The sequence below is a fragment of the Mesocricetus auratus genome, unplaced genomic scaffold (genome assembly GCF_017639785.1).
Source record: "Mesocricetus auratus isolate SY011 unplaced genomic scaffold, BCM_Maur_2.0 Super-Scaffold_15014, whole genome shotgun sequence".
In the NCBI taxonomy this organism is placed as follows: Eukaryota; Metazoa; Chordata; class Mammalia; order Rodentia; family Cricetidae; genus Mesocricetus; species Mesocricetus auratus.
In genome coordinates this window covers 16,350,549-16,377,742 of record NW_024429186.1, presented here as the reverse complement: position 1 = coordinate 16,377,742, position 27,194 = coordinate 16,350,549, and the positions used below count along the sequence as shown (strand labels likewise).

General features: G+C 52.7%; 1 protein-coding gene across 2 annotated transcripts in view; it reads right to left on the bottom strand.

Annotated features, from left to right (window-relative positions):
- Itpk1 (inositol-tetrakisphosphate 1-kinase) overlaps positions 1 to 25,964 on the bottom strand; it is a 134,246-nt gene extending 108,282 nt beyond the window's left edge. The window contains exon 1 of one of the 2 annotated variants that reach the window (XM_013112223.3): positions 25,739 to 25,964. In XM_013112223.3, the coding sequence (XP_012967677.1) occupies positions 25,739 to 25,833 (95 nt within the window). In that variant the 5' untranslated portion in view covers positions 25,834 to 25,964. The remainder of the gene's footprint in view (positions 1 to 25,738) is intronic. The other variant, XM_005068385.4, reaches the window with a different exon arrangement.
- Between the last annotated feature and the right edge of the window lie 1,230 nt (positions 25,965 to 27,194).

Below are 27,194 nucleotides of genomic sequence, written 5' to 3'. Positions count from 1 at the left end.
CTCCACCCTCTAGAGCAAAAAAAAAAAAACTCTATCTGAAATCTTTTAGGCCCTCAACTGGGAGAGAGGGACACTAAGGAGAGCTACCCACAGGCATCCTCCAATCTGGCTACTGGTCAACCTTACTGAGGCTCACAACACAGCCTGCTCCCAGTATGCAATATTCTGAGTTCCAAGAATGCAACAATCTCGGCCTAGAGAGCAAGGTAAGATGCAAGCAGGACTCTGAGAGGGAGAAGTCCCCCCTCCACGGTCCACACTTTTCTAACCCTATCTTCCTAGTACAACTGCGGTTACACAGCAGTTCTGCTTGTATGAAGCATGCATGTAGCATGCTTGCAAGGCGCTGACACTCTGAAAGGCTACACACCTACCTACCTGTAACCAAACTACCTCCTGAGCAACCAACACATACGTCGACCTGGCCCTTAGTCCAGGACCACCAGAGGGGATCCACAGACATTGCGGGTGAGGGTCTTTTGGGACACAGATTTTCCTTGCCTGACTACCGTCATCATCACATGCTGGGCTTCTCTGTGGAACCCTGGCCCACAGGAACCCTAAGCCACAGGCCCTGCCAAAGGCTGCTAACAGCCACATGAAAGTTGGGGGAGTACAAACCATGAGCTGGTGTGTATGTGTCGTCAAGTCCTAAACTGAGCAAGTGTCCTCATTATCCTCACCAGCAGGAAGAGGGTTCACACAGCAAGGGTCACAGCTGGCCCTGTCCCCATCTCAGAGAATTGTCTAAATACTGCCCAAACCTCAAACACCTCAGGATGGCAAGTCCCAAGGAGCACAGGCCCATGGGAGAGCCAAGAAGCCTAGCTCTGACACCCGCCTGGCCACAGAGAGCTCTGACCTTGACCCAAAACTGCTTTCTGAGGCTTCGGGCTCACCCCGGAGCCTGAGATGTGTAATGCGAATGAGCACTGTATTCATAGTCTACGGCCTCCATAACAAAGGAAGCACCACAGCAGATGACAACTAAAAACAGCACAGAAGCCTCCATGGTGTAGGTCAGCCTCTTCCTCCTCCCAGGATGGAGGACTAGACCCTGGCCTGTCTGCTCCAGTTCCGGGAACTGTCACACTCTGGCTCCCAGCCACATCACTGACTGGCCTGCACTGCATCTCCTCTCTGGCTCTCCTTCGTCCTCTTATCAGGACCTTTGTGACTACCCTGGGTCCACCCAGCTAATCGGGGCAATTTGCCTGCCTCAGGATCTCCCCTGTGATGACACTGTGCCCTCTGACCATGCAGATCTGGCCAACTCTGTCTGGCACCTTGTTCTATCAGCAGATTTGCCACCCTATGACACTCAGACACTCTCTTGAAGTGCCCAGGGTGGAGAAGGGAGAGGAAAACCTGCCTAGATGGCCCAAGGAAGAGGAAACTCACACTCACATGGTCCCCACAGGGTCAGTGAGCATTGTCCAGAGCTCCCTGATGAGAACAGCGGGCCTGGGAAGAGGTGAGATGGGGTCCTGGACCCTGGAGACCCAAGAACCCAGGCCTCAGACCTTGGCTGTGAACTGGGGAGAAAGTTGACAATCCTGACCCCAGGTTCATACTGAGATCAAGGAAAGATGCCCAGGCCAGTCACACCCAACTCCTAGCTGGGAGGCAGGTCCCACCCTGGACTCTGCCAAGCTGTGAGCAGTAACAGATTCTCCAAGTGTGGAGCCAATTAGAACCTAAAACTGGGTCAGCACCCGGACATACCAGGGGCCAGCAGGGGCCAGTTAGGCTCCCCATTTACAGGCCTGGGAGTGTAGTAACCTGGCCCCAGGCCCCATCCCAAATACACTGAGCACTTTTAACTCAAAAGGCAGCAACTTGATCGGATGCCTAAAACTTTCCAGTTCCAGAGGACTCTGAAGGCCTGGGCATGACCCAAACATACGCTAGGCCAATACCTGCAGTACCTGGGCTGTCTCATTCCCACTCGGCCTGCTCCCGGAAGCCAGATGAGAGAAGGGACAGGGAGGGGGAGAGCTGGAAGTACCTTCCATGTGAGTGGCCGCATTGGTCATGCAGTGCTGAGCTAACTCCCATAGCCTCCCTGCCTCCCTGCCACATGGGACTGACACACACTCAGGTGACTCAGGAGTCATCAACATCCTTGCCCAAGGCTGAGAGCAAGCAGAGAGCAGAGTCATGGTGTAGTTTCAGGATTGTCTCTCAGCAATCCCCTCAATCCACAAGCGGGTACTGTGGTTAGCTGCATGGGGCTCAGGTCTGCTAGGAAACCTTGGGGATATTTGGGAGACCTGTTCTGAACAGAGCTGCCTCTGGTCTCTCAGCCCACCCCTACCCCAAGCCTGAGCCTTGATCCACAAGGAGCAGAGTTCTCTACAACTGAGGAACAGCCCCGACTACAAGGCAAAGGCAAAGAAGACACTCCCTAAGGTGTGACTGGCCTCAGTCACCCGGGAGTGTACAGCCTGAACATGTCCCATGGCACTGAAGGTCCAGAATTAGGATAGGCCTGGGTCCTCTTGGTAGTCCCTTAACACAGGGCTTCTGGAACCTTCTAAGAAAAGGAACCTTTGCTGGGTGGTGGTGGCACACACCTTTAATCCCAGCACTGGGGAGGCAGAGGCAGGCGGATCTCTGTGAGCTCGAGACCAGCCTGGCCTACTGAGGGAGTTCCGGGACAGGCTCCAAAGCTACAGAGAAACCCTGTCTCAAAAAACAAAAACAAAAAAGAAAAAAAAAAAAAGGAACCTTCTAAGAAAGAAAAGGGATGAGAAAGCAGATGTCTACAAATCCATAAAAGTGGTGGTTGGCTCTCAGAGCTTTTAAAACACTGTCCAATAAGAGGTGACTGCCCTATGCAGAAAGGAATCCAAGCAGGCTTTAGACGCCTACAGTCAGGAGACTGATGCATGAGAAAGATGACAGAAAGAAAATCTAAAGAATACCACCCACCCTCCAAAGGCCTCTGCATCTGCAGCATTGCAGGACTGTGGCACGGGTGGGAAGGCCTCTGGAAGAGGTGAGGGTGAGCCTGAGGCCTCAGAGGACCCACTGCCCAGAGTCTCTTAGCTCCCAACAGGCAGGTACATGCCCCCCCCCTCCATCCTTCCTAGTGTTCATGCCCTGCCTGGCTCTGCAGCTGGGAGTCATGGCAACAGGCCCCAAACATCTGCAATAATCCCTCAGAGTCCCACATGGGGGTCACAGCGGTCAACACACCAATGCCAACAGCCAGGGCTTTGTGCAGAAGAAATGACAAAAACAGGAATATCTTACTCCACGAGGAGAGAAGAAAGGAGGGGGAGAACTGCCTGCCAGGCGTGGGGAGCAGCTTATGCAAAAGGCAGAGACCTGTGTCCTATGGGCCAGCAGGCAGGTCCCCAGACGGGCTCCCTGCTGTCCCTGCTGCCCCGCGTGCCCGCCTCCCGCCAGTGACCTTCTACTCCAGAAGCATGACTCACCTCACCAGCCTGCCCCGTCATGCCTCCACGCAGCTCCTCTTATGACCTGGCACTAAGGCCCCTAACAGATGTCACCTTCCCACCCACAGTCCACACCCTGTCTGCTGTGCCCTACCCACAGGCTGGTTCCCACACACACTGACCACCTGCCTATATTTCACCCCAATGCTAGACACACCCCTCTTCTGTAATCTACCACTAAATCCTCTCCCAGGAAGCACAACTCAAACGGTGCGGGAGAGGGGAGCCTTGAACTCAAGAGATCTGCCCGCCTCCGCCTCCCACGTGCTGCGATGAAAGGTGTGCGCCACCACCTCCCGGCTCATCTATTCCCTTTTTACCTGCTTCTGAAGACTGACTAGGTGCTAGTGAGTTTCACCAATGGGACGTAACAGTGAAAACAGCGGGAAAGGCTCCTGACCTCAAGGAGGATATTAAGTCCAGGGTAGGACCATGAGAGGCTGGAGTGGGGCTGCACCAGGCCCCAAAACCAGGAGGCCCCGTGGTGGAGGGAAGAGCCTGCAAGGCCCTGAGGTAGGAAAGAGCTGGTGTTAGCAGAGTCTGAACTTGAGAAAAAATCCCCAGTGGCTGGGCCACCATAGGGAAGGACAGAAGTAACCATTTGTGGCCTCAGGGGCCAGTCCTTTTATGGCTAGCCAGAGTGAATCCAGGAATTTGCCTTATGGCTTAAACTCATTTGAACTGGGCCTGCCGTCACTTGCTGCTCGGTGTCCAAACTGAAAAGTCACCTGCCATCAACTGCCCCACCAGCCTGCCTCCTGGTGACGACAGACACCGGCCTCCAACCGGGAGCCACGCCAGTGTCCAGCCTCATTCTCCTGTGTCTGTCCCTCATCTCTGTCTCTGTGAACAAGTACTCACTGTGGTGTCCTGGCAGCCCAGAACTGGAAGGAAGAAGAGAAAGCAGGTGCCACTCAGCTGAGGGATAGAGGATCCCAAGAGCACTGGTTGGCTGATTGCACGTAATTAGGAAGGGAAAAAAACGCTCTTGAAAATTAGCTTCCCAAATGCAGATATAATTGCAAGTGTCCTTGCAGAGTGATTACAGCGTCGGCCCAACAAATGTTTTACCAGCAGCCCAAGCCCCTCCCTGCAAGCAGAAAGAATGGAGCCAACGAAGGCGCCAAGGGCCAGGCGGCACCCAGACCCATGCTTCCAGGGGTCCAGGGAAAGGGCCAGGTGGCACCCAGACCCGTGCTTCCAGGGGTCCAGGGAAAGCACCAGCTTGAGGAAAAGTCCACATCCAGCTCAGGGACTTCCTTCCTTCCTTCTTCCTCCTATTCCCCTCCTCACAGGTTTAAATGCCACCAGCAGTCAGACCATAAGAAGGCCAGCCACACCAACACCTGCCTCCTACAGCCAGGTTGTGCTCTACACCTTAGTCTCTCTATCCAAGAATTGGCATGTGAGCCGTAGCTAGCTCAAGATGTTGATGGGGGCTGACTGAGGACTGGCACACAACCACTCAGGGCCACCAGCCCCTCTCACCCCGCTCCCACAACAGCAGTCACCCATCCTCAAACGCAGATGAGGTCCAGGAAGGCTAAGCAGCCATTAGCTCAGGAGAGCAACATGGATGCAGCCACCAAATCCAACCCCATGCTGCCACCGCATTGGGCCGTTGTTGGATTCTGAAGGATAAGAAAATGCTATCCTGGGCTTCTCAGCCCACAGCTCTTAGGCAAAGCCAAGGGACCGGCACACTCAGATATCAGTGTCACAGTGTCAGTCCCACCCTCCCAGTCGGGCAGGCCCTCTTCTGAAGTCTGGGTTGTTAGACCGCAGGTCTGGGCTGTAACTCTCATGAACTTCCAGTACTGCAGGGGGCCTGCCTGGACCATACCCTGAGTGCTAGAGTACTCCTCGTGACCTCAGTCCATCTCAGCAGCCACCTCAGCATCTAGACCTTAGATGTAGTAGAGTGGCTTGCATCCCCAGCCTTGCTGTCCCCTCAGCTGTCCTCCAGCGGCAACAGGCTTCCCTGACCTTCAGGTTTGCCCTCAGGACAACACCCCAGACCCATGAGGACCACCAAGGTGGATAAGACACTGCACAACAGGCTCACCCCAACGTTTGTCCCAAAAGCCAAGCTCCATGTAGACTCAGGACACTCCCGCCAGTCCTCCCTCCCCACATAGGGTAGGGTGGGAGTTAGGGTCCAACAGATCACCCAACTCCTCTGAGAAGCCTTTCTTTCCTCAACTGTGTAGGGGAGGGCTAACTCTACCTGAGGACAGTCTCCTGGGGGAGGGGAGCAAGTTAGGATCAGGGATGGTCCAGCAACTGTGGAAGAAGGAAAGAAAACCAACAGTAAACTATATCTGGAAGCTAACATGGGCCAGCTCTGGAGTCTGGGGCAGCCGAAGGAGCAGCCTGTGAATGCTAGAGCTAGCCCAGAGAGGCTATCCAGAAGACACAGCTCCCAAGATGGGCTTATCCAGGGACATTTCAACTGTCCTCATACTGGACTTGAGATACAAGAACCGCAGCAGGGCAGTCAGGTTCCAAGCCACCTTCAGACTCCACGCTCTTCGTCAAATGTTATGTGAAATCCACACCTGCCATTCAGGAAGGGGACTCAATGTTGCACTAGTATCTTATAATGAAGGCAGTACGTTTGGGGGCTTTATGCCTCTCACTTCCACTGATACCACTGTGCACATTAAGAAGGTGTAACTGGGTAGTGGTAGTGCACACCTTAAATCCCAGCACTTGGGAAGCAGAGGCGAGTGGGATCTCTGTGAGTTCAAGGCCAGCCTGGTCTACGGAGAGAGGTCCAGGACAGACAAAGCTACACAGAGAGACCCTGTCTCAAAACAAAACAAACAAACAAACCAACAACAACAACAAAAAAGAACGGCTCCCATAGGCTCATATATTTGAATGCTTAGCCACCAGAGAGTGGGTGCATTTTTGAAAGGATTAGGATGATTAGAATTTGTGGCCTTGTTAGAAGGTTGTCCCTGGGTGTGAGGTTTTAAATGCCCATGCCAAGCTCAGAGTCACTTCTTCCTGCTGCCTGTAGATCAGGATGGAGAACTCATAGGTACTTCTTTCTCCAGCACCACGTCCACGCCTGCCATGCTCTCTACCATGATAACAATGGACTAAGCCTCTGAAACTGTAAGCAAGCCCACAATTAAATACTTCCTTTTTAAGAGTTGCTGTGGTCATGGTGTCTCTTCACAGCAATAAAACAATGACTAAGACAGAAGTTGGTACCAGGAGTGGGGTAGTGATACCCTCTAAGTCACTACAAATTCTTTGAGAATTTCATTCATCATATTTTGGTCATACTCATGCCCCTCCCCACCCCTCCCAGATCTGCCCCATTCCAAACCTACCCAGTTGTATTCAGTTAGTCCTGGCTATGTATTCTTAGATATGTGGCCATTCACTGACTTGTGTTTGTTTGACCTACCAAGTACGACACCCTTAAAGAAAAACTAACTCTCCTTCTTCCCACAGCTATCAATTACCCATAGCTCCTCAGCTGGGGTGGGACTTCATGACCACAAGCTAATCACAATACCATTCAAACTGTTCAACAAAGCAGAAAGGGAAGGAGCACTGTGAAGCTCAGTTATGGAGTCACTATAACACCTGAGACCAGAACCAGGTAAAGACACAGCAAAAATGGAAAACTGTAGATTAATTAATATCCATGAGGGATACATATGCAAAAATCCTCCATAAACTTCTTGCAAATCACATTCAAGAGCTTATTTATGCCTGGCATTGTGACACAGGCCTATAATTCTAGCACTCAGGAGGCTGAGGCAGGAAGATCACCATGAGTTCAAGGCCAGTCTGAACACATAGTGAAATTCTGTCTCAGAAAGATAGATTTCTTTTCTTTCTTCTTTTTTTTTTTTTTGTTTTTTGTTGTTGTTGTTGTTTTGTTTTGTTTTTTTGGTTTTTTTTGTTTTTCAAGACAGGTTTTCTCTGTGGCTTTGGAAGCTGTCCTGAAACTCGCTCTGTAGACCAGGCTGGCCTCGAATTCACAAAGATCCACCTGCCTCTGCCTCCCGAGTGCTGGGATTAAAGGCGTGCGCCACCAACGCCCGGCAAGATAGATAGATTTAAGGACATAAATCATACAGTCATCTCAACACAGAGAAGACTTTGGCCAAGTTCAGTATCTGATGAATGCAAACAAGAAACTAGAACCAGAAAAGGCCAGATCCTGGCCTCACAAAGGTAAGCTGACAACACTATAGTCACTTTGTGCTAGTGGGGAAACCTTTAAGTATTCCCATTTACCCTCTCTACCCCTCGCATCAAGGCGATTGGGTATAGCACTTACAAATGGCTACAAAAAAGAAAGAAGTCAAAGAGCCACTGTTTGTGAACAACATGACCCTGGTTTACCAAAAAAAGGTTCACACGGCTGACGCCTATTTCATCAAAGTAACAGGGCAAACATTCAACATATTCAGTAACTTTTCAACATACCAATAACGAACTTGCCGGAGAAAGAAACGGATGAATCCCACTCACAACAGCTTCACAAAAACTGCAATACTTAGGACTAAGTTCGTAAGAGGTGTCTTGGTCTCGGTGTCTCTTCACAGAAGGGCTTTTTAACGCTGCAGATGTGGAAACTGGGGCTGGGGAAGCTCAATGATGTGCCACAATCCACAACTCTGTGTTAGTGTAGAACTAGGTCCCTCCTGTCCCACAGCCCACAGTGTCTTTTGTAGGAAGAGGATCTAGAAGTCTGCTGGAGCCCAGGCTGCTTTGAGCAGAAGAGTCCTGTGCTGTTGGGGTGGGGGGTGGGGGTGTATTTCCACCCATTTAAAGAGAGAGCCCTGCACCAGGACACTATCACCCACTGACTTTATTTGACATCTCCTCTCCCGGGGGATAACATGCACAGGGCCTAGGCAGCTGATGCCATGAGCAGCTTCACTGGATTAGCCGTCCGTCAGGTAATACCATGGTCTAAAATCTAAGCACTGACCCTGCCAGCCTCTCCAGGGTCCTCCCTCTCACAGATCCTGTTCCAACCACATCACCTCATCCCCAAACACGAGGTCCCAGTTCCCCCTGACATATCTCAGGGCTTCTGAACTTATTCGATGCCTGGGATGCCCATCCCAGCCTTTCTGAAGCTAATTCCTCTTCCACTGCTCAGACAGCAGCCAGAAAAAGCCTCCCTCGACTACAGTGGGGACTGCTGTCCCCTAGCTCTGCTGTCCACTTCCTGGTCCAGCTGAAATCCCCCTTAACTCCTTCACATGCCCCCACCAGCTACCACAGATTAAAGATCCAGAAGGCAGACTCCCAACCGCCTGCAGCTCCAGGGGGATCTCACGAATCTGACCTCCACACACACCTGCATTCATATGGGCGCACCCACACTCAGACACAGATACATACATAATTAAAAGCAAAATAAGTTGCTCCCTACCATGAGACAGGGTTTCTCTGTGTAGCCCTGGCTGTTATGGAACTTTTTCTGTAGACCAGGCTGGCCTCAACCTCAGAACTATCCTGCCCCTGCCCCTGCCCCTGTCTTCCTGAGTGCTGGGATTAAAGTTGTACACCGCCACCACTCAGCAATGTTTTTTTTTTAATTAATTAGGAGGAATCAGAAAAGAAAGGAAGACATTTACATTCATAGTAATTACATGTGGTGTGTCTACCCTGGCAAGAAAACTGAAAGAACTCTACAAATCCAATAGTAAGCTTACAGCTCAATAAAGCATAACATAGGCAGTAAGTAGATCCATTCCACAGCAGCTAGAAATAGTCATTCCCTATTGTACTTTATTCTTCATGAAGTTTTTATATTTTCTCACAAAAAAATTTACATATGAAATTAGATGTCAGGGTTTGCTTCAAATATACCAGGGCAGTAAAATAAAAACAGGCCTAAGTTAGCACTTGGTAGATACTGAAGGGGGGAGTGGGAAAGAATGCTGACTTTATTTTTTTATTTTTTGGTTTTTTTTTCGAGACAGGGTTTCTCTGTATTGTTTTGGAGGCTGTCCTGGAACTCACTCTGTAGACCAGGCTGGCCTCGAACTCACAGAGATCCGCCTGACTCTGCCTCCCTAGTGCTGGGATTAAAGGCGTGCGCCACCAACGCCCGGCTGAATGCTGACTTTATTAATCTTTCTGTTGTCTATGTCAGAATTTTTTGTAATAAAAATTGATCAAAATAAAACTTGGTTTGTTTGGTTAGTTTCTGTTTGGTTTCGAGACAGGATCTCACTCTGTAGCCTTAGCTAGCCTGGAATTAACAATGTAGACCAGGCTGGAACTCAGCCTCTGCCTCCTGAGTGTTGGGACTAAAGGTATGAGCTACTATGCATGGCTTAGTAGCACATTAATTTTTATTAATTTATTTTCTCATTTAGTTTATGTGTATGGATGTATTGTCTGCATGTATGTATACACAGTACATGCATGCATGGTGCTCCCACAATCAGGAAGAAGATGTGCCAGGTCTGTTGAGACTGGAGTTACAGACAGTTGTGAGCTGCCACATGGGGGCTGGGAATTGAACCCAGGTCCTCTGGAAGAGCAGCCAGTGCTCTTAACCTCTGAGCCATCTCACCAGACCATTCTATGGGACTGGGGCTGCAGTTCAATGGGAGACCGATAGATCTCTGGTCATCAAGACACTCTCAGAGGCTGTGTGCTTAACGGGCCAGCGCAACACCAAAAGGAGAGGGAGAGAGGAAGGGAGAGGGGGTGGAGTAGGGGGAAACAGGACTGAAGACAGTATAAAGTATAAATACGGACTCTGTTTACACTACAATGCCAGATGTAGAAATCAGAAACCAGACTGTTACATGCACAGCGGCTTGGAGTCTATGACAAGTACATGCCAAAAGGAAGAGAGCACACGAGACAGAAATGTGGGCAGGCGTGCAGTAGAAGTCTCTTCAGATTCTGGTTTCACGCTCTCTGCAGAGGGCTGACTTCAGGGAGGAGATGATACCCGCCTGTCTCCCTCAGCTGGGGTTCAGTGTAAGCCAGGGCATATGGGGCCCTTCTCACAGGCAAATGGGATCTGGGTGGAGAGGAGGACGCGTTGCTGAAAGGGGGAGGGGCGCTAAGGAAGTCAGCCTTGCTGGGTCTTCACTAACCACACGAGGCACCTCCAGGGCCCTCCTCAGCCCTCCACAGGCCTCAGCTCCTCACCCTGACTGACATAAGACAGGAGAGAGACAAGTCCCAAGATCAGCTCTTCCTGCTGAAAGGTCACACTTAGCCACCTGCCCTAGACCAATTTTGAGATGGGCAATAACAATCAGCCTTCAAACGCATCTTCAGCTAGGAAAAAAAATTGAGATGAGAATAAATCAGAATCATACCGTTCACGGTGCTAGAATCCACCTCCATCAGCTTGGTGGGTATCTCCTCATCCCTACTGCCCCACAGTTGGAAGCTGGAACCCACTTTACAGAGCTCATGCTTGGTGGCCACACCCTAGATGCTGGCCTGGTTTTAGTGCACCAGTCGGCCTGCCTCCTACATGGTACCTGATGCGTAGGCCAGATCCTGAAGCCCCTCCCAGCCTGATGAGGGAGGACAGTGACTCGAGCTGTGGAGCCCTTCTGCAGTGTGAAGGGGGTATCACAACGGACAGTTGTAGCCTTCCAAGAAAACTCAGAAGTTGAAGCCTTATTCCTCAAGGAGACAATATTTGGAGATAGGTCTTAGGGAAGTCATTAGGTTTAGACGAGATCATGAGGATGGGGTCCCACATGGGATTAGCGTCCTCATAAAGATCAGATTGCTCTGCCTCCCTAACACTTGAGGATGCACCTGGAAAGCCCGTGTGCTAGGAAGAAAACCTTCCTTCATCAGGAGCCTGGTCTGCAAGCCTTCCCTGCATGTCTAGTCTCCAAGTAGGACAACCGAGTGTATTTCAAGCTCCTAGGCTGTGGTATTTGTTAGAGTCAGAGCTGACTAAAACAAGGGGAAAGGGTCACCACAGGCCCTGGGGGAGGCCTAGCCTCCGAAGGAGACTGACAAGAGCACGTACAAGCCCAGTGTTGCCCAAGAATAGCAGTGGTAGCCTATCTTCTGGAGTTATTTCCAAAACACTGATGATTCAAAGTCAGCGCAGACAGAGAAAAGTGTGGAAGAGCCTCAGGTGCCTGCAAGAGTGCACATGTCCATGTTCATGTTTGCTTATAAAAGCATAGAACATGCCTGAGAACACACACACACACACACACACACACACACACACAGCAATACAACTACCTCTGGGGACTGGGTTAGTGTAAGGGGACCCATTTTACCCACTAGATCTTGATGCCATTAGATTTGGGGGCATGGGTAGTTTCTCTCTCTCTCCCTCCCTCCCCCTTCCCTTCCTTTCCTCCTCCCCCTCTCTCTCCATCGCTCTCTTGCTTGCTCTTTTTCCATATGAGACAGAATCTCACTGTATTGTCTAGGCTGGCCTTGAACTGGAGATCCTCCTGCTTCAACCTCCCCAGTGCTAGTGTTACTGCATGGACTACCACACCCAACTTCCGGTTGTCTGTTAGTGTGCCGTCGTCCCCCATCCCAGCTCTCTTTTCTTTTGGGGTATGACCTTTTAACCAAAGTTGTTTGGTGTCTTTCACAGTCCACCTGAGCCAGGCCCCAGAGGCTTCTCAGAATTGCATGGGTCAAGTCACTGACTTACCGAGCCTGGTTTCAGTTTCCACAGCTCTGACTTCATCAGCTGATTAACCCGCGACCCTCTTCGTGACCTCCCATGGCATCCTAAGTCAGGGCTGACAGCAGGCTGGACGCCCAGCCTGACAGCAGGAAGCCCCACAGCTAACTAAGCAGAAGCACGAGGGCACACTCACTTCCCAGAACCTTTAGCTGGATCCTCATAGAGGACCTGTAACATCCCCACCCAGCCCAATGCACAGTGGGCTGAGCCCAGTCCCCAGTTTCTGCTGCCCTGGGCAGCTGAAAACCCAAGAGGATTCTTCCCAGTGGTCGGGCGAGTCCTGGGTGGCCACCACGAAGAGGGCTGGGGGCAGCCCTTCTTTTCAGGGCTTCTGTGCCATAGCCTCCACCCAGCTGTGCAGGTTAGTTGTGACTACAAAGGTTCACACCTGGGAATCTGGGCCACCCAGTGCATGCACCCGACAGAGGTTGAGCAAGCCTAGGGAAGGGCTCCAAACAGGGCTCCTCTTCTGCTGGCTCCAGGAAGGGCCATGAGGCCTCAAACCCTAACCAACCACCCTCTCCCTGCCACCTGCCCACTATGCACAGTGTCCTCGGGTGGGGAGAATGCTAGGCTCAGTGGCCTGCAGCAGCCTGGTGATCACTGCCTCCACTTTTCTAGGTGTTTCCATCGGGGCCTCCTACAGCTCCCGTGGGACTTGCTCAGTAGCCAGATGCCAGGACCTGGCTTGACACATCCTTGGAGCTGAGGCCTAGACAGGTCAATGTCCCCCCTTACACTAGCAATCCCTCTGGATCCAATGAGCCAATTGATTGGTCACAGCTGCTCCTGGCTCACAGGATCCTCGGGGATCCTGGCAGATAGACAGCTCAACTCTCCCCAAGCAGAGCACAGCCAAATGGCAACAGGCCGATGTGTTTACAGAACACATGGACTGTTTCACTCCAAAACACTTCAGTGTCAATACCCCAAGGTCCGCACAGCAACCTCATCCTTCTCTCTGAGGTGTTGGGAAGCCTCCCCAACACCCTGTGAGCATGGCAGGAGGATACTAGCCTTTCTCCAAGATGTCCACCCATGAGCCTTTGAACCCTAGCTCCTTGGACACATCTGTGTAGACTGACCATAGGAACAAGTCAGAATTTACCTAAAATTATTTACAGGCTTACTTAAAGACAAAGGTGTCCACTACTGAGGCCCTGCTTTGGGCTCTGACCTACGGAGTGGCTCACCTCCCTCCCCTTAGGAAGGGTGTCCTGGCTCCAGACAGTGTGTGAAATCTCAGGCCCCCACCCAGGGTTTTCACAGTCTCGAGACCTGAGAGATGACAGACAGTAGTCCTTGCCCTCATGTGGCTGGCAACTGAAGCCCAGAAAAAGGGAGGTCCTTCCCACACCTGCCTGCTACCTCATCCCACTGCCTCTAGAAAGAGTAGCTTCTTTGAGAAGGGGGGGATCCACCTTGTTACCATTGAGACCCTGTGATGGGAATGGTCCATCCCCAACCCCCAGCACATATCACTTCCTAGATGAAGCCCTGGTTCAGAGACAGGATGTGGTTTAGGCTGACAGGTCACAATGAGTCCCCATCCCGATGAACCTGGGCCTGAGGACCCAGTGGGGCCCCAGAGCAGGCAAGGCCAACTCAGAGCCAACTAACACCCACAAGCTGCGTGACCCCAGGCAAATTCAATGAGGAAATTAGGGTACTGAAAACACGGCCTTCACAGGGTTGTGACACAGGACAAATGAGGAAACACATTAAGGAACTCAGTCCAACTCTCTGTACAGACTAGAAGTCAGCTGTGAGGATCACCTCACACCACATGGGCCAGCTAGGTGACACCAGGACAGACATGACAGGCAGCAAAGACCATCCCGTGAGGCCCAGGCCTATACCTGAAGGCAGATTCTCCATTCAAGTACCACGAGAGCAGGCCCAGCCATCCTCCTTACCACAGGACCCAGGCAGAGCCCAGGTTTCTGTCAGAACTCACCCATCCTTCGGTTTACAGGACTGGCCACACGGTCAACTTGTCGCTTAGACCGATCACCCCATCCCCACCACTCACCACACTTGCTGGTTCAAGGCACCCACAGAACTGGCCACATCCCAAATGGTTGCCTCAGGTGAAGGGACACCTACTCAACCAATCCTCCCCACCCATGAGAACACCCAAAAAGAAAATCAAAGAATTCCCAGCAAGGCCAAAAGAAAGACCACGAGATTATACAACAGGTACCACTCACCTTGGGAACATCAACAAAAATAGCAGCATCCACCAGCAATGGCCCATGTACAGAACTGTCCCCAACTGAGCACTGTTCAGGTCAAAAGAAGGATGCCTGAGGACTTGGAGCCATAAAGGCAAACATTACTGCACAGACCTGCAAGGCCTGCCCCGCTGAGCTTGCACCTGCCTAGAGCTTTTATTATAGCTCAAAGATTCTAAACCATATTCCTTGAACCTCCACCCTTCACCCTGCAGGTTACCTAACGAGTGTGAATCAGGTGACTGAGAGAGAGGCAGCAATTCCAGGGCTAGCCTCTGGCCTACAGGAGAAAGGAGGGAAGTCTATGGGTGCTGAATACCTCTGATGCACAGGTACCAAGAGCAAGTCCAACCAGAGGAAATGAAGGACCAGAGAAGACTGAAACAGCCAAGTCAGCCACCAAGTCAGTGAGGAGGTCATCGGGTCAGCAATCCCCCAAGGGGCAAGCTGCCCACTGACACCTGCTCTGACAGGAATCTGGCCAAGAGGCCTCTGAGACTACAATCCTGCCATGTCCCATCTTTCCTTCCTTCAAGAAATGCTAGAGCTGGAGCTCCAGGAAGCAGCAACCTTCTCTGGCCAACTTGAGTCTAACACTTCCCACTGGCTGAGCCTGGCAATAAGATGCTCAAATTCACTCCATCTGTCCCAAAGTCACACACCAAGTAATCCCTCAGCCACCCTTCTGAGGCCCAGGGACTGCCCCCGAAAGAAATATTCCCAAGGGTCTGCCAGGTTGGAAGACCTCTATAAACAGTTTCCCAAACCTTCTGTGGATCTAGCTTCAGTGGATAAGATTCCAGAGTACCCAAAATTGGCCCCCAGAAGGAACATGAATAGCAGTTGAACAGTGAAGAGTAAATCTTCTGACCTTGTGCACAAGAACTCAGGACATGGTGGGTAAGGACACTAGGACCTACGTAGAGCCAGAGTTTAAGACACAGCACTTACAGTCGGGCAGCCATTAATCCCAGCACTCAGGAGGCAGAGGCAGGCGGATCTCTGTGTGTTTGAGACCAGCCTGATCTACAGAGTGAGTTCCAGGACAGCCTCCAAAGGCACACAGAAACCCTGTCTCTTACAAACAGGGCAGCCACACTTGGCACCACAGGACAGCCAGTCACACAGCTGGCTCCTTGGCAGACCCAGCACCCTGACCAGAGTGGGTAGAGGTGAATCAGCACCTGACACCGTCTGGCAATGTATCGCCAAGGATGTGGGCTATGGAGTCATCCTGATTCCACATCCAGAAGGGACGACCACGGAATTCCAGAAAGGGATCTGAAAGCAGTGGATGGCGTTGTGAACGTCTAGCCACATGGCGGTAAGCTCTGTAAAGGGCTGCTATGTCTTCTAGGAGGCTCAGGTCCTGTGGCCTTAACAGGAAGATCTCCTGGCCCCATGCACTAACTAGATGCAGCCCACAACACCTCTACTACCCCAAGACGGAACCACACCCCACCAGCTGGGGCGCCTGCAGACTTCCAAAAGTCAGAAGCTGGAAGTAGGCCTCTCTGACCACCCCACACCAGTCTTCCCCAGACAGGGTATCCTATCCAGTCCCTTTCCCACTGAAGAGACTGGGTACCCAAGCCTCCTTAGACGCAGACTACCGTGCGGCTGAATTTGGTTCACGGTAAGGAAGGGTTTCCTGAAGAACAACTGCCCCCACGCCAATCCATCGCCAAGCTTGCCCCAAGATGGAGGCAACAGGCCCTGGGAAGCCCATAAGTACTGGGACCCTAATTAAGTCTTTAAGCTGTAGTGTCAGCCAAGACAGGTTTGAATCGGAGCTCCCCACCTGCTAACTCTGTAACTGGGGCGAATACTCCATCCTTCAGAACCTCCATGTCCCACAGATGGGTGGGGAAGCACAGGGCAATGAGGAAATTTCATCCAGCCAGACCCCAGCAGGCCCACACAGCTCTATTCCTCATAAAGAAAGCCTGATCCCAGGGTTCTAAGAGGCCCCAAGTCTGGCTCTTTTAAAGGACTCCCTTGGCCGTCTAGACCCCAGGGGTGGCTGGTATGCAGATGGTAGTTATGGGTACCTATCCTATGCGCATGGAAAGGAGTGAATGGGTGTTTCTGAAAGGAAGACATGGGGCCCATCCCCAGATCTATTCCAGAGGAAAGAGAGGCCTGGGAACATCACTAGGTCATGTTTGTTCCAATGTCCCCTCTCCTCAGCAGCCCAGGCCTGGCTGCTGGATGGAACAAAGTGTTAAGAGAGAAATGAAAGTGAAACTAAGGAAGAGGCCTCTCTGACCCGAGTACCCACCTGCCACCTTGGCCCTCCTGGAAAACAGTGGACAGCGCCCGTAGAAAAAGCCTTCAGGAGAGAGGGCTACCTGTCTGCCGGCCTCTTGTCTAGTCCTGGGAGAGGACTCTATCTTTCCTTCACTAAGCACCTGCCACGCTCGCCGGCCCGGAGGCAGGGGCAGAGGCAGGGAGAAGTATGCAGAGTCACCACAGACAGCAGGCCAAGTCTTGTGCTCTGAGCTCAGTGCCATCTCCGCCGCCCACCACCCTCTGGGACAGCAAATGCACACCGAGGACGCTCAGCTTACAACCCTTTGATTTTCCTCGGAGACTGGTTACCAAGCAGAGTGGATGGCGCATGGATATTATGTTTAAGACAAGGTGACCGGGCAGAGTGGAAGCAATGTGGTTTCAAGAGTCACCAGCCCCAAGAGGGAATCCCAACTCTCCCTGAATCTAAATTCTCCTCTAGCAAACACAGACACGCCACCCACCTGGGAGAGTCGGCTTCCCATCTACAATCATGCCAGGCCTGAGATCCAATGTGAGCTACTCACATACAACGGAGAAGAGAGGAGGTAAAACACAGCCCTTCAGAGGCTTGGTAGCCAGCCCCTGAACAAGCCAGCCAACCCAGCTTTCCACCTTGGGCCTGGGAGCACATGAAATGCCACACACAGTCAGCTGATGAAGCGTCTGGGAGTTACAGAGCACAACACCTTGGGGCTGTGTCCTCATCTCTCCCCCAAGCCCTGAGCCTCCTTGGATATTGGGTGCAGCACGTGGTCAGGCCAGGTCCCAGGAACGTCTCATCTCCGTCCAGCCCCACCAGTGCAAACCAGCAACCACAAGCAAAAAAGCTTAAAAGGTGTGAAGACTGGATTTCCTAAAATGTGGTAACTTGCTTCATGACCCTGCCTTGCCTCTTCCCCGTGGGCCAGGGCTCCAGGAAGGCATCAGATGATCTCTAGCTCATGATAGACCTAGTGTAAGCACCAGGGACAGAGACCCACGCGTCAAGATCCCACAGGCAAAGACTACGTGCACACACCACTGGCCTGGCGATCTCTGCTTCCAATGTTCCCATCCGGAAATGCCTTGCCCAAGAAGTAGGGACCTGCCCAGCCTGGGTTTAGCCTACTTAACACAGTGCCGCCTACACATGAGTTTTGCTACCAGGCCCAGTGGAGGAATCACCAGGGCATTCCACAAGAAGAACCCCAGCTCGCTGGTGAGGCTTCACTTTCTGTGATGGCTAGATGAAGATGAAGACAGATGTGTGTCTCCCCAATAGCCCAGTGATTTTGGTTGGGCGAGCTGGGCAGACACTGATGGTAGCAAAGAGATGACCATCAAGGAGCAGAGGCATCAGTTGTGTCTTCCACCAGCAGCAGGCTCCGGGCAAGGCCAGCTGGCCTGAGGACCATCCATCCCACCCCTGGGCCCACAGTTCCTGACTTCCGGAACACAAGGGCTGAAGTGAGGCAGACCAGAGGGGGGCACGCCCCCTCCTGTCCTCAGCGCCCAGAGCATGGTGGCAGCCCCTTTGTATGGTAGGAAGGTCACAGGGCCACACCACATAACCTCCATCACACTTTCAAGGAACAGGCTCTGGATGTAAATGGCAGCAGGCAGTTATACTCAGAAGTACCTGCCTTTTCCTAGATGGCTCCCTTCAGTCAAGTAGAACTCAGAGCTGTGACCAAGACAGCAAGGTCTGTAGCTCATTGGCAGGGGAATCTGCGCACTCTCTGAGTCTTTTAGCTCCTCCGGGGAGCCCTCAGCCCCTCTCATTAAATACCACCTACCCCAGAGGCCTTCTCCGACCAGAGCACTAAGTGGCCTCGGCGACCCCAGCCCAATCTTCCAGTTTACAAACATCCAGGCTGTCCCTGCACCTGGCAGTGTGACATGCGTAAATGCAGGTAGACTCACTTTCCTTCCCACAGGTACCAGTGGGTGAAGGGCGGAGCCCAGAACAGGACCGCGGGGCAGACAGACACTCGGGACTTGTTGCTCTAAAGAATGAGGCTAACCCAGGATTTATCCCTTCCTCCTTCCGCAACCCCTGCCTCAGGTGCTTCAGGGTCACAAGGAGCTTTGGCTCAGCCATGGGCATCAACAGGGGCTCCTAAAGGCGCCTAGCAGTTCCCTGACCGCTATCTTACTCCTTCGAGTAACAGTGGACAGAGTGGCACCTCAAATCTCTCCCTTCAAGGAGTCCACTTTTTTTTTTAAGAGACAGACAAGATGCAAAGCCTAGCCAGGGGGCTAAGGGTGTGGGGGGGTCTAAAGGCATCGCTGAAAAGCAGATGGAGTGGAAGAGGGCAGGAACCTCCCAGAAGCTCTTGGGGAAGGCCTTTGGCGTGTGCACTCTGATTCACCCTCCAGGGACAACAGTAGGTGTGCCCTGGGACACTCAGAGCAGTTTAGGGGTGGGGGCACCCAGCATGCATGGGCCTGGAGGGGGAGGTGGGAGGCGGCTAAGAAAAGAGCAGAGGTGCTGAGACAGGAATGGGGGGCACTCCCTCCTGGGGGTGATTCTCAAACCTTCACAGATCTGCAGACAGATCCGCTCTCCTTAACCTGAAAAGCAGGTGGTGGGAGGGTACTGTGGGGTGGGGGAGGGGCATCACAGTCTACAGCTTGGCACCATAAGGGGCCCAGACACCAGCCTGTGAGGCCCTGCTGGGGAGATGCCGGCCACAAAGGCTGCTTTCTGAGGAGGCTCAGAGCAGGCAAGACAAAGCCCCAGACAAATTCAAATAGCCCAATGGGAATGGCCAGACCTGCTCCAATACAATTACACCCTCCCTCACAGCTCCCAGGAAGGGCCTGTTTGCTAGGAGACTAGTCCCAGCTGATAGGAGGGGGGCGCAGACCATAAAGCTAGGCCTACTGTGTGGTCTCATACCAGCCTCTTCACCCAGCAGGTCTTGCTTTATCTCTCCAACACCTTCCCTAAGGCCAGCTCTCCAGGAGCACCGGAGAAGGAAGGCTGGGGTAGACCCAGCTCAAGAAGAAAAGGAAGACCATCATGACCACAGCTCTTCCGGTGGAGGGTCAGCTTTCTAAGTTGAACGTTACTTTCTAAAAGGACGGGCCACAGCGTTCTCTCAGGAGCCAGGTTACTGAGGTGAACAAGAACAAAACCCCCCCTGACATCCAGTCAGGAACCACACCACAGAAATCCCTCTGAATGCCTCAAACCCGTTAATTCATGTGAGAGAAACCAGTGGAGCCTGGAAGACCAGATGATTAGGAACAGGACAGCCAGGGTCATGAGCCCAGCTGTGTCTGGTGCCTGCTAAGCCCCTCAGTCAGCCTCACTACGGTGGAAGAGACGCAAACCCAGCACAGCATTTCTCACCCCTGCATCTGGCCAGGCACGGCGCCGTGAACATGTGGGTTGTGTCCCCACCCACGGGAACCGAAACAGTAAAACTGTTTCAGAACTGCAAGGAAAAGTAGAATGTCTGTGACCTCTGACCCAGCACCACTCACCTAGCAATGTATATCAGACAAGGGATGGGACACCCACTGTCCAGGCCAGCAGAAGCCAACCCCAGAAGAAAAATCCTTTGAAGAGTTGAACCACACTGCTATAGGCGCATACATGTGCTCTCTCTCTCTCTCTCTCTCTCTCTCTCTCTCTCTCTCTCTCTCTCTCTCTCTCTCTCTCTCTCTCCCTCCCTCTCTCTTTCTCTCTCCCTCCCTCTCTCTTTCTCTCTCCCTCCCTCCCTCCCTCCCCCCCCCTCTCTCTCACACACTGATACAGAAGCCCCCAAAGGAAGCAGCAATGTGGAATTTCTCCAAGACACATGACCCCACGCACCGAGCAACTGTAACCACTGTAAGAAGGGAGGCTGGCTGCATGTGCCTGTTTGGTCACATCAGCACCCATGGAGACAGCCTGCTGAGTCCCCTGAACTCGGGGCCGAGACAGGACAGGCTGGCTTTTCATTATGTACGTGGGCCCTCCAAATTTTGCAGCATGTGCCTGAATTTTAAAAGGTGTGAGGAGGGGAGGAATAGGGGTACACACTTTAAATCTCAGCACTAGGAAGCAGAAGCAGGCAAATCTCTGTAAGATTGAGGCCAGCCTGAACTACAAGGCAAATTCTAGGTCAATAGCCCAGACTGGCTTTGAACACTCTAGGCAGCCAACCTTGAACTTCTGATCATGCTGCCTCCACCTTAGGAGTGCTGAGATTACAGAGCATGCATGCGCCACCACACCCAGTTTCATGCAGGGCTGGAGATCAAATCCAGGTGCTCCTGCATGCTAGGTAAGCAACCTACAGACTGAGCTACATCTCAAGTCCTAAATGTTTAAAAAGGAGAAAATCAGAAATGTTAGCTAATAATAGTACCAGGATTATTAATGAAGATGGCATTTTCACAAAGCTTAGAATGAATTCTTCTCAATGACCAAACCAAAAAGACGAGACTTCCTCCTCAGCATTCATAATTGTCTCAGACTCTCCAGCTGGGAGACTGCAGCAGTCTGCCAAAGGCAGGCATTGTTAAGAGGTAGAGCTAAGCAGTAAGGAGCCAGGCAGGGTGGGCCCCTCTTTGACCTGACCCAATGACCTGAGGTTCAATTCCACCAGCCCCACCCCCTAGCTAGATGGTCAGTGAGCACGTATCACAGACCCTACCGGCAAACTGCCAAATCCAAGATCACTAAATCTACAAAGCCAAATGGGCATGACACGGATGGTCAGTTGCAAAGCCAGACCTAGAAACCTAGACGGTTTTATTAAAGACTGGATGTCTGTCTCCCACAGCAGGTCAACACCTAAGCGCTGGAGGAAAGGGTTTATGTTTAAGGTTGGGTTACATTTTTCATGCTGCTGGAAAGTAAACCAGACTCAGGGCGCTTCCCTCCGCCACAGCTCTCAGACCATGGCAGAGCCAGCCAATGAAATACACAGAAAAGAGCCGAGCCACAGAACAGCTCATTCAATCCCACTAACGGTCCTCTTTTCTCCTCCTGCAGAATCTCTTAGAATCCCAGCCCAGAATGCTAAAGCTATTTCAGCAAAAAGCAAGCTCCAGATGGCCTTGTTTTAAAGGATGAAATAGGGTTGGGGGGTGTAGCTTAGTGGCACTTGCCTATCATGCACGGGTTCAATTCTCCACCATAAACACAAACGAAGACTGCCAGGTACACTTGGAAATGCCTAGAGCCCCAGTACTGAGGCCAAACAGGAGGAACTCAAGTTCAAGGCCAACCTAGGCTACACAGTGAGACTTTGTCTCCAAGCAGGGGAGTGGGGTGGGGTAAGAATGTAGAGCAAGGAGAAGGGGTGGGCCTAGCACTCAACAGGACTAGGTCATTGTTGATAACAAATTCCGGGCAGTGGTGGTGAACGATTTTAATCCCAGCACTCTAGGAGGAAGAGGCAGGTGGATCTCTGTGAGTTAGAGACCAGCATGGTCTACAAAGCCAGTTCCAGGATAGCCAAGGCTGTTACACAGAGAAACCCTATCTCGAGGGGGAAAAAAATTCCAAGCCCCCTGAACACCACTGTCCTCCAAAACACTGGCTAATACCTAGCCTGAACTCCAGAAAGTCCTTTGTACACATAAGCATCCACACACTCCCGGACCCTTTCTGAGACCTGTATACACAGGGCCCTGGTGGGTTGGACACAGAGTTAACTTGACCTGAAATGTCCCCATAACACATGTCCTAAAAGCTGAGCTAGCACAGATGGCCTCCACGTTTCTCAATGACAAGAACCTCCCAGACGTGCGGCAAAAGCCTCCAAAAAGGCTCTGCTTAGCAAGGAAGAGACACTGAGCAAGAAGGAGGCTTCGTGCTCCAATAAAGAGTCTTAGGCTGCACTCACAGAAGCCTTCCCACAGTGGCAAGGTCCCTCGCAGTTCTCAAGCCTCAGTTTCTCCATTTCTACTAGGAAGCTGGCACGAGCTAAGACACATGTAAGGACCTCGTTAAGATCTCCAGTGTTCTGGTAGAGTGATACGCTGTCTCAAAACAAACAAAAATGACAGTGAGGACAGACAGGGCTCACCACTACCTACAACATGGTCTCCTAGAAGGAAAGAGTGATTAGAACTGAAGAACAGACTTACACACCAAAGAAGGAAACCCACACATTACCCTCAGCTGAGCACTCCCCAAGGCCTAACCCAGCTCCTCTTCTCCACTTGCAGGGGAGCCTCGGCTGCACAGCTTGGGAAAGCCATAGAGAGGAGAGATGAGGGGGCATCTCAGACACTGCTAGGTTAGGGACACAGAGTCAGGTGCAAGGGTAAATGGATGCAACCTGAGCACACTCCTGCACTTGGGAGAAGCCACAGAGGAACAGCCGGAATGGATCAACAAGGCCCCTGGAAACAAGTTGGTCCAAAGCTCATCTGCTGGCTAGCCAGAGGCCCCATGCTACCAGGACAGATATTTAAAAGGTTGGCTTTTGTGCCTGCCTATGATAGGTGGGGCATCTCCCAGGATTTGACTCCAACTACCTATGTAAGGGCTCTGTTCACTCCCTTCAGGAAAAACAGAACATGTTACATTGCGGAGGGCACAGCTCGGCCTGGAAAGGGAAAGTGTCCCTAGAGGCTCTTAACAACAGCTGAACCCTGGGACATTAACAAGGGTAGGAGGGTCTGAAAGGAGGGGCTCTGCTCTTGGAGCAAGTCTCAAGGTCTCCAGGGTGGACTGTGAGCTCTTAAAGGGAAGGAGAAACATGGACCCTGCCCCCCGGCACCCGCTTCCCCGTCTATAAAACAAGGGCTAGATGAGACGATATCTTCTGGCCGAGACAGGATTTTTACAAGGCCCGACAGTCAACTCACCACTTATCCCAGTGCAATCCAGCAGCCCTCCCAGCACAGATAAGGTTCCAAACATTTGGAACAGAGTTCAAGTCATTTCCCAACATCCCTGGCCCTTTTCATCAGGAAATTCATAGACAATTCACCATCCATCAATACAGAAGCGCTGCACCCCCCCCCCAGTTTCTAAATGTCAAGAACTGGATGGATACCCATTCACCCGATGTCTCCGGAGCCACTCAGACCACTCCAGCATTCACAATAAACTAAACACAGTGAAGGGGATGGGGGTTGGGGGGGTCCACTATCTCAACAGTTGTTTAGTTAAAAATTCGGCCACCAGGGGGCACTGCCCTGAAAGTAAAGAAGCAATAGAAAAACTCTTTCTGGTGTTTTCTTTTCCTTCTTAAGCCTCAGCTACAGAGCATCTAAAGCTATACTAATAAAAACACACATTAGGATTCCTGGGCTGCTAGAAAGGCCAAGAGACCTTCTGCCATCTCTCTGAAGCCAATACTTGGGCAAAAGAAGGCAACCAGACGTTGAGCTCAGTCCTTCCTGAAAAATGAAAGTTCAATGAGCATTTCCCTGGGGTGCCCTGAGTCTCCCTGGCCTCTTTAATGACAGGAAGGTGCACGAGAAGAGCAATCCAACCTGCAGGTCAGGCAGGGAGTACCCAACTCTTAAGTCTCATCTAGAACTGTTTGGCTACTGCCTACTAATTCCAGAATAAAACATGTCAGGCCAAGGCCAAGCCTCAGGTGTAGATGAAGGGAGACCCATCCTGCTATCAATAAACAAGGTACAGGAGATGAACTGGGATTTCCTAAGAATTATATGACAGCAGGGGGAGCTCTGGTCCCCTCCTGTCAGAACTGGACTTCCAGAACATGTCAGAGGGGCTTCTCCAAAATTCTCTGCTGCCTAGGCATCCTTTTCACAGTGTGTTTATTTACGAGACAAATGTCCAACTGTCCTTTTTAAAGATGTTCCATAAGCCCTGGGCTTTACCAAAGCTCTGGCTTTGTGTTCCTCTTCATTTCCTTGTGAATTCTGGGCTGCACCAATAGCCCTGCCAGCCATGAAAAGCCTGCTTTCTCCTAAGAGGCCTGTCTGGGAGACTTGGCCAGACCCTCAAGGGGACCAACGGGTGCAGAACCATCCCACCCAGCAGCGGGGCAGAGAAGCCGCAGGCTTTTGGACAACCATGAGGGGCAAGGTAAGGCTGTCAGGCCTGCCTCTATGTGCCAGCCCAGACTGCCACTCGCCTCTGTACACCAACGTTGATAAGCAAAGCCAACTGTTCAATTCTCCAAGATTTGGGGGACCCACCAGGGATGGAAATACACCTCCAGTCCGTTTCAAAAGTCAAACCTACCAAGTAGAAACACGACTTAACAAAAGGTTTCTACCCGAGTTTGCAAAAGGCTTCGGGGGCCGGATTCTCTTAGGCTTTCATTAAGAGGCTGTGACCAACAGCTTTGCAGAGCGGCAAGGCACACCTGAGTCGAGGCACCCGGCGCCTCTCTAATGTATTAAGAACAAGATCTATCAAAGCCCCCGGTTTCAGCCACTGAAGCACAGGGAGAACGCGGTGGCCAGCCGGGAAGGCAGAAGAGAATTCTACCCTACACGGTTCCACCCATCACTTTCTATGCTCTGCCACTCCTTGGCCCTGGGACCACAGGCAGGTACCCCACCTCTCTGCTGATGGGTGTCCCTCTCCTCAGACACATGGCCCAGAATCACCCCCCTGGCTAATTTGCAAGGCTACTGCAAGGCTCTAGTGAGACAGCAAATCAACACAGGCAAACCAAGTATCACTACTCTTTTCAATTGGGTTTAAACCGGGTGATAATATGCAATGACAGCTTCAGGAGCTGTGCACACGCGAGGCACGTAGTAGGCTCCACACAAACGCGGGTACCCTGATCTACTAAGGGGAAGGAAAGGGAGGAAGAAAAACACAGCGGTTCAAAAAAGTACCCTCAAGCCCCTGACTGAAGGCGTGGACTCCCCGATTTCCCGGGTTCCGCCGCCCCGGACGACCAAGGATCTCCCGGCACGACCCCGGTGCACCTGAGAGTCGCGATCCGAGCCCATCGCCCACAGCGGCCACGCTCCCCTCGGACACAGCCCGCGGCCCCCCCGCGGCCACCCCGCTGCTCGGAACCAGCCTCCGCGCGCGCCGTTCCTTCCCCGGGTCGCCGTGGTCTGCCCCGCGCCCGCCGAGGGCAGCCGGGCTCCGGTGGCGGGGGTCCCCGAACGGCGTCCCTCCTCACCTGCACAGCTCCGCGAAGGCCTGGAAATTGAGCTTCTTGACTTTCTTCTCGCTCAGCCAGTAGCCAACTCTCTTCCCTTTCAGGAAGGTCTGCATCTTCTTCCTCCTCGGCCAGGGAGCCTGGGTCCGGAGGAAATCGCCCACAGGCCGAGCGTGTGGGGCCGGCGCGCGCCGCGAGCGTGCGGGCACCTCCTCCGGCGGCGGGGACGCGGAGCGGGCTACAGCGCGCGGTCCTACCGGGCGGGGCGGCGGGCGGGGCGGGCAGGGCCGGGGCGGGGCAGCGGCCGGGGGCGGAGGCTCAGCGCGCGGCGCCACTGGCTGGGCCCCGCGGGTGGGCGCGCACCGCCGCCGCCCCGCCCCCTCCACCCCGGGGGGCTCGCCCGCGCTGGGACGTGCGCCCCGCAGCACCGTTCACCGCCCTAGGGTTCCAGGGATCCCTGGTGTGACCGCACCCGTTCCTCGAACCGGAGCAGGAGCGCGCCCTCCCGCGGCGCCAGCTTTCCCCCCCCCACCCCGCGCGCGTGCCTCCCGGGCGTTCGTGGACCCCGCGGGGTGCGCGCCGCCCTGTCCCCCTCCCTCCGTGCCCCGGCGCCCGCGCACACGCCGCGCACACGCGGGGGCCTGGAGCAGAGCTCCCGAAGGAGGAAGCGCGAGCGGCCGCCAGGGGGAGCCGCTGAGTCTTAAAGGCGCCGCCGCTAGTGGCGGGGTGCTGGATGGTGGCCAGTGCAGAGTGAGGGGTGAGGGAGTCGTGGTGTGGGCGCCTTGTATATGTCTTGGCGGGTGGACAAACCATTGGGCGGCGTTGTTCCTTGGCAGCCCAACGGGATTGCCCCGGAGGCAATTGTCCTGCAATGCCTCTACAGCTGACTCAGGTTCACACTCTGGGGTTCTCTGTAACCGAGGGCGAGAAGGGACTGGGTGGGTGCACAGAGCATCTTCAGGAGACTTCTTTGCTAGGAGAAGGTCGGCGACTGTCTCAGTGCCTGGATTCTCTGAGGCACCTGTCCTGCCCGGGTCCATGGGGTAGTATTTAGCATTCCAATCATCAGAATGCTTTAGGCTTAGGAAGGAGAAAATTGGAGGCTCTTCCCAGACACAGGCAGGAAAAATGAGTTCCCGTGGTAGGGGTGGAGAGAGACATTTAAGTTGACTTGGGAAGTAAAGACAATTTGTTGAAGGTCTGAGATGAGAAAATGCTTGGATTGAAGAGGGAGAAATGAAAGTTGTTTCTAGAATGGCAGAAATGGGCCTTGACCAGACTTGATGGAATCAGAGTCCTCCTGTGGATCCTGACCTTGGGCAGTGTCCTTGACCCACCTTGGTTTGGTTTTAACAAGAACCCTGCTGAGTCAGAAAAGTTCTCCATCCTTGATATCAGATCACCATGGCGCCTGCCTAAACTAAGAATTCTGTCCGTGGGGCTGAGGCAATGACAGCTCAGACGGTAAAGGCATTGG